The sequence below is a fragment of the Atta cephalotes genome (assembly GCF_000143395.1).
Source record: "Atta cephalotes unplaced genomic scaffold scaffold00017, whole genome shotgun sequence".
NCBI lineage: Eukaryota > Metazoa > Arthropoda > Insecta > Hymenoptera > Formicidae > Atta > Atta cephalotes.
Window position 1 is genome coordinate 4,709,304 of NW_012130081.1, and position 7,601 is coordinate 4,716,904.

At 36.6% G+C, this 7,601-nt stretch overlaps 2 protein-coding genes across 2 annotated transcripts in view; one reads left to right on the forward strand and one right to left on the reverse strand.

Moving 5' to 3' along the window:
• Positions 1-1,959, forward strand: part of LOC105618561 (protein SERAC1) — a 5,250-nt gene extending 3,291 nt beyond the window's left edge. The window contains exons 9-15 of the mRNA XM_012200093.1: positions 140-341; positions 509-667; positions 804-931; positions 1,035-1,187; positions 1,250-1,396; positions 1,563-1,629; positions 1,845-1,959. Coding sequence (XP_012055483.1) covers positions 140-341; positions 509-667; positions 804-931; positions 1,035-1,187; positions 1,250-1,396; positions 1,563-1,629; positions 1,845-1,959 — 971 coding nt within the window. The remainder of the gene's footprint in view (positions 1-139; positions 342-508; positions 668-803; positions 932-1,034; positions 1,188-1,249; positions 1,397-1,562; positions 1,630-1,844) is intronic.
• Positions 1,960-2,534: 575 nt separating this feature from the next.
• LOC105618650 (nuclear pore complex protein DDB_G0274915 homolog) lies at positions 2,535-7,010 on the reverse strand (the record flags this gene model as incomplete). Its single annotated transcript, XM_012200178.1, has 9 exons — positions 2,535-2,728; positions 2,805-2,987; positions 3,067-3,194; positions 3,261-3,454; positions 3,675-3,745; positions 3,817-4,135; positions 4,258-4,908; positions 5,133-6,099; positions 6,506-7,010. Coding segments are annotated over 9 exons (3,189 nt in total), but the record flags the coding sequence as incomplete, so codon positions are not given.
• Between the last annotated feature and the right edge of the window lie 591 nt (positions 7,011-7,601).

The following is a 7,601-nucleotide window of genomic DNA, read 5'->3' on the forward strand; positions in this document are numbered from 1 at the left end:
ACATTTTTTCATAGCAGCAATTCAATTCAATGCAACTTTATTTCTTTATAATTGTTTATAATATATTTTGATATAATTTTTAAAGCATTTCTCATAACAGAGATTATCTCTTTACTTTTTCACTTCTTTTTAATTGTAGATGGTAATACATTGGTCGAAAACACTACAGACTACTTATCTGCTATGGTTGATGACGATCGTCCTGAAGAATTCTTTAAAGACTTGGCTCGCGATCTGCATTTGCGCGAATGGAGAAAGATAGGTCAAGATTTTGAGGTGATACTGGAGGATTGTCCACAAAACACAAACGATTGTGCATGCGGACCTTATTTCTGCAGAGGGTAGATTTTTTATATATTTTTTATATATTTATCTATATTTTATATATTTTTATATATTTATCAACTTCAACATATTATACTGATAACTTGCTTATAACTATTGCTATTAACTTGCTAAACAAATATTGTATTTTTAATTTGTGAATTTTTGAACGCGATATCTTTAGAGATGACACCTGTATGAATGATTTTGATTCTACATCCAAAACACTTTGTTGGCCTAAAGACTGGTTACCTGTAGACATACCATCCTTGCGAATCATAGGTATTAACTATGGTACGAGTTTATCTATGTGGACTCCTTTCTGTCCAATAGAAAGCATGAAGTAAGTATTATATTTCGTTTATTACTTTATGAGAATTGAATTTGAATTTCCTATAATAAATTTAGATATTAAATTATATTCCGATTAGGTATTAATATATTCCGATAGTTTGACGCATTACATTTATTTTTGTTAGGAGCACTATTAAAGAGAGAAGCGAAGAATTCGTTACCAAATTGACAATGGCGAACGTGGGCCAACGTCCACTTATATGGGTCGCCCATTCAATGGGTGGATTATTAATTAAAAAAATGCTTGTAGAAGGTATATATAAGCTGAACATTTATACTAATTTTTATACTTTGATAAAAATGTACCAAAATTATCACTATTGCTATTGTTAGAGTCATTATATGTTATATTGTAGAATGGAAAACTGGAGATAAAAATGGTATCTGCAAGAATACCAAAGCTATTCTATTTTACGGTACTCCTCATCGAGGTTCACATGTGGCGGCTCTGAAGCAAACAACGCAAATGCTGCTATGGCCAACAGTTGAGGTTCAAGAACTACGCGAAGGTAATTGTCGATCTCTAGTTTTAATTAACGCGCAATGTAACCTTATCATTCTAATGTTTTAGAATCACCACAATTACTAAGATTGCATGAAGAGTTTTTAGAAATGTTGAATAAATATCACATAGAAATTGTGAGTTTCGCCGAGGCCAAACCTACGCTTGTAACTGCGCTGAAGTTTCCTTTCCAATTTGTCAGTCTCAATTCAGCAGGTAATTTAAGATTAGATGTAAATGTTGATATCTTTGCATATGATTATACATTTTACCTTGGTCTATATTTGTAGATAAATATAATTTATCTAGATTCTTATCAACACACATATCACATGCACAAACATGCATGCATATAAAAACAATATATACTAACTCTTTCCAGATCCTGGCGTGGGAGAATTCTTCGAGATTCCGCAGGATCATTTATCAATATGCAAGCCAGCTAGCAGGTAACATATATATAGAATGTAGTGCAGTTTAAAAGCATAATTGGATAAAAGGAAGACACATTAAGCTTCATTTTATCATCAACAAAAATTCATTTTTTATCTGATTGCCAATAATGTTTCAAAATTGTATATCTGTTGAGTATGGTCCTCTTATGTAATTACATGGAAGATAGGATGTTGAGTAATGCTCATACTATTTCATATTTTTTGGATAGGCAATCGTTCTTGTACCAAAAACTTTTGAGTGTGCTCAAACGCCACGTCAACACTCAGGAAGATACAACCGTCTCGATTAGGAATCTATTGTCTTTGTTGAGTAAGTTATTTTAAGTCTATACAAGAGATAATATGTACCAATTTTATATATTTTTATGTGATGCTAAATGAATGTACGAATGATTGTGATTATAAAAAAGATTGTAATACACGTCATGATTTGATCTCTACTCAGTATTTCATTTCATTTATAAATGAGAAAGTATTTTATTATCGATGTAATTGCCATTTTTATCGCTTAATTCTACTTTTCACATCTGCAATTTCAAACACATCGCGGCAAACATATTATTGGCGATTGATGATATCGGTTTTGGTGAAGAGTGACCGATTACAATATAATTACTTATTATTCTGACTAGAATAAATAAATCCCTTATTAAGGTAAACAGCTAAAGAATAAATGACGAATTCGATGTCGCGAAATAATGAACACAAGTTGCTAGATCCAGAGAGAATACAGGATAACAAATCCTATATTTAAAATATTCTATGTAGAGATGTTGGTAATCTCTTATCGAAATGAACACGCGTTGTTGAAAAATAGAGTAAATATTTCGATGAGTCTCTCTGTAGTAGCTGCTTACCTAAGGCGTCGAATAAATTAAGTGAAATCTTGGTATTGGTAGAAGAAATTGCAGTTTATTGCCGTTTAGAAATTCGTGTCGTAATCGGGATGGTGACGGTTCGACAAGTTCGTGGTACTGTCGTAACCGTATTTGCTGCTCGTATGCGAAGGATTGTAATAATAACCGTTCCACTCGGATCGCCAACTGTCGTACATATTGTATTTCTTGTCCTGGAAGGACTTGTCGACCAAAATCTGAAAAAGAACGAATCCAAGATAAGTACATGATGCCTAATATTCAATTGATTTGATATTGCTTTCCGCGCTTCACCTTGTTAGAATTTGATTCAAAAGACTTGTCATTCCAAGAGACATCGGGATCGGTCCATATTGTGTGGGTTACTGGCTTCGAATAGTCACTTGATCTGTGACTCGACGCGTGCTTAACCACTTCTTCATCATAAATAGTCGACATGGTCGGTTTTAGTTTCGATCCATTTTGCCTGTTGACGAGCTGGAAAATAAATTCATTCATTATCTTTATTTTTGCTAATTGTACAACTATACGAAAACTTCGAACGGTTTTAACTTACCACAGACACACCAAACACGATAATAAATAGCAAACCTCCGACACCTATCACTATCACTGCAATTGCCCACTGAGGTATCAATCTATCATCCTTCTCGATATACTGCGGCATATTTACTTTAGGTATGACTAAAAAAAGATATGAACAAGTGAACAGAATTGATGAAAAAAAAACAAGCTTTTAAGTTGACGCACCTACGAAATCGGTATACTTAGGATCGATAGTAAACATTCCCATCCTTAGTGGACCTTTCAAGCTTGTTTCATTCCACCGATTGGCATTGTATGTCCTGAGCGAGTCGTGGAAAATCACTTTTAATTCTTGCGTGTTCACTTTCTGTTGTAAATTGGCTAGCTCGACAAAGTAATCTACTAAGATGCTGCCTTGACTGAAAATGTTAATATATCTTTGTTGAGTCAGTAATATGAAATCGACTAATTCAAAGTATGACGGAGTGACTAATTACTCTAGTGTCTAATTATTAAATACAATTCACAAAAATATTATATATAATAAGAATCTTATACAAATAATGCTATGATTATACTTGTGATCATCTTCTATGCTTATTTCGATACTACTGCTTCAAATTACAAAGTCTGAATTACCTGAAAGAATCGATCCTTATATTTTTGTACCAATTCATTAAAAAGCTGGATTTCGAGAATATAAAATTCATCTGAAAAAATATGTAATTTAAATATAATTGGCGTTTCGTGAAAATATTGACAAGTTGAGCGAAGAACATACTTCTCGTTCCACGTGATTTGCAAGTTCTTGCCACTCGTGAGTGTTTCGATCGTACAATTCTGGCACCCACGTCGCGTTTCCTATTATGCGTATTGTGCCGGCGACCTCGCACTCATCATCACATATGCCAGGAGTAGTCGGTCTTGGTGTCGTCGTCGTCGTCGACGTCGACGATGATGTACTCGAGATTTCGTTCGTACTGGGAATAAATGACATGTTTATCGACGCTACTGTAGCTGTGCGAGCTGCTTCCAATAACTTTTCGATGGAGATCGGCGTAGTGGACGAAGTTGGCCATCCAGTGAACTCTGTAGTAGCTCTGAAATTTTTTTATAATAATTTATTCGCTAGAATGAACTCCTTTTAATGAGTAAGAATATTTCTAGTGTTAAAAAAGAAGCTATTCTGTTAATAATAATTAATGTAACATTATAAGCTTACCGGGTTGGCCATCCCTTTTGTATTTTTGGCGTTACCGTGCCTGGACCATCTCCACGCGGTGTTTGCGGAGTAGTTATTTTTTGGATCGGTTTGCGACCACCTGGTCTACTGGGAAATACGATCTTCAAGCCACCAGCTTTCTTTGTGGTAGGCGACTCGGAATCAGTTCGTTCTGTCATATTCTGCTCGCTGTTCACGTCATCAGTAGCTTTACTGTTTGGAACGGAATCTTTCTTTTTTTGTTCGTAATCTTTAGGTAATAAGGCGGAAATATCGACTTTAGAAGACGCGAAGAGATCATGGATAGATGGGGCGATCTTTTCCGGAGAGCTGCCTGTACTTTTCGCTATCGCCGTTTTTACTGTTGTCGATATTGTCGTTTTATCTTTTGACTTGGACTCTTCCTCTTCTTTCTTCTTATCATAACCAGGTGGTAAGAGAGACGAAATATCGACCTTAGATTTGGCGAGGATTTCGCTGAGAAGGGAACTCTCCGTGACAACTGCATCTTCTTTCTTTAGTTTGTATCCTGCAGGCAGGAATACACTAATATCTTGGACGATAATATCGGCTTTAGGTTTCGCTCGTGATATCGTCGATGTGGTTTTTGTTTCTGTTGCTTCTGTGGATGTCGGTTTCGAAGAAGGCCATCTGAAAGAAAAATGATAATAACTATCACTTTTAATTCAAATCTTGATTCATCGATATAATTACGTAATTATAAGCATATTTGTCGTTCTTATTGCTGGTAATTAAAAAAGTCATTCATCAAAACATATTTTCACATCGCCTATTGTTTCCAAGTTGTAATATGTATAATACTCGTAAATATAAATTTTACAAAATCTTACAAAAATTTATGTGATATATCCAACCTGAAATTTGTCTTGGAAACTGCACTCGAAGTAGTTCCTCTCGACACGTAATTTCGAGGCAACAAACCTTCCAGAATGTCGACCGTAGTTTCAAATCGCGGCTTTGCCGTGTTAGTGCTGGTATAATTCAGTTTTCTGTCATTGTAACGCCGTGGTATGAATTTCCCAATGACCGGTACCTTGGCCGTGGTCGTGAAACTCCTGCGAGTCGTCGTCGTCGTTGTGCGATCTCGTTCGGCTAACACATCCAGTTGCAACGTATTACCATTGTTTCGGAAGCCACCGGTACCGAGAATAGCCGCTGGCAGAAGATCGCTAGATAGCTTGGACTGCGCCCAGTCGAGTTTGTCAATAATGCTCTCCGTCGACGGTGGTTGCAACGTCTTCTTGCTCTCAAGCGATCCACTATGTGCTTCCACCTGCTCTATGCGATCTATTACTGGAAACGGCAGAAAACGCGCGCCCGATACGCTGCGGCTGGTTTGCACAGAAGCCAGGATTCTCGCGGAGTCTTCCGTGGTTACTTCTGGATGTTCCTCGGTTATCTTGGGTAACAACGACGACGATGGCGGCGACGGAACTTGCTCTGTGGTAACCGGTGAGGCCGTCGTCGGTACTGATATTGTACCGTTCACCACACTCTTCGTAGTCACCACGGAGACCACGGCACCGCCTATCAAAATAGAACTGACCTCGGCGGAGACGTTCTTGAAATTCTCTTTCCCGGATGTGCCGAACGTAGTGAATGTTTTATCGCTACCCTCCATGGACGAGCCTTGCTCCAACTCAGTCGACGATATCGGATTGTTGACTTTTTCTTCGACAATTCGCGACGAATTAGAAGTTGACTCGTGCGAGACGTCTTCTTCTCTCTTTTCTAAAGCGCCATGTTCCAATTCTGACGAATTCGCCGGCGTGACATCCTCCTCTTCAGATTCCGTGTCTAAATAGTCGAGATTTTCACCTTCTAAAACGAGTGGAAACAGATCATTTAGATTATATTCGAAGAAATTGAAAGCTGTAATTCTTCTTATAAAATACAATGGGAAAAAACTGTTTTTAGTGTTTAAAAGATTTAAGAAGAATTAAACTTTTTAGTTATTCAAATATTTGAATTGAATGGAAATTTAGTTCATATTTTTCTCATTTTTAAGAACAACAAATTGAAATGCAATTGTAGAATCTATTTTTTTTATGCTAGTAAGTATATATTGAAGAAGAGTTAATACTTTTTACAAAATACCAAATGATGTATGAAATTAATGATGTAAAATTGAGATACGAAAATTATTTTCATGATTATTAATCATACATCCACGAGAAGAGAAATAAACAATTACAGTTCGATGTGACTAGGAACAGCTGAATCTCACCTTCAGCGTCATACCGAGAACGATTTCCATTTTCGTACTCTTCATAATAATAATACGTATTGTCATCTTGATTCGTCGGGAGATCTTCGAGATAATCCCCATCCTTGTCTCCCGTTTCAATATTCGACACGCTGCTGGTTTCCGGTGGAGATCTCTCTTTCTTTGTTGCGCCATTCTCATTATCAGAAAGATCTTTCTTTTCCACCTCCATTTGTTCAACCTCCTCCTCCTCGAGCTCTTCCTCTTCGTGCTTATCTTCATCTTCGTATTCCTCGACGTCATACGTCAGCTTAGGTTCTTTCTCCTTTTCTTCCTCCCCTCCTTTGCGATTGTCTCCCTCTTTTGATTTCGATATGTCCATCACATTGTTTTCCCCTGGCAAGTGCGCCAGCGATGCATCCGCCTCGTTGCTGGACGGTGATGCATTTCGGTCTTGCTTCTCGTACACCGAATTCGTTGGTATCAACTGTGAGAGCTTGTCCCAGGATCGAACTGTTTCTGCAAGTCAGTAGACGAGATTTAGGCAAACAATGTTATCAAGGAATATTATAATTTTCGAGGCGTTTTTTATTTCTACAATTCTTTTTATCACAAGAAAATGTTTTTTACACAATTTGGTCGAAATCGAGCATGCTTTTAACGACGATTTATCTGCACACAGGATTTATCTTATGAAGTCGAGTTATGTTGCTGAAAATCTTGGAAAAAGCGAAGACACTTTCTAATACCTATTTTCGTGAGAACATCTGATTTGAAAAGAAATAACCTTAATTTCTTTACCTTGATTTCTTTTTCTCTCTCTCTCTCTCTCTCTCTCTCTCTCTCTCTCGGATTTTACAACGTTATATATATAATATAAGAAAGTGCTCGCACTGTCTCACAAGAATATAAGTATGTATCAGCAAAGAAGATTTCTCTTCCATAAATTATTGTCGTAGATGCACAAACAATACATTCTGTCTAAAGTTTATTATATATACATATATTTTTTTAAGAACGAGTTTTTAGACAATGCTGCTTGTACATCGACAAAAGCTTGTGAAAGAGAGATCTTATTCTTTGCTGATACATTTTTGTAATTTGCAAATATTGAGAG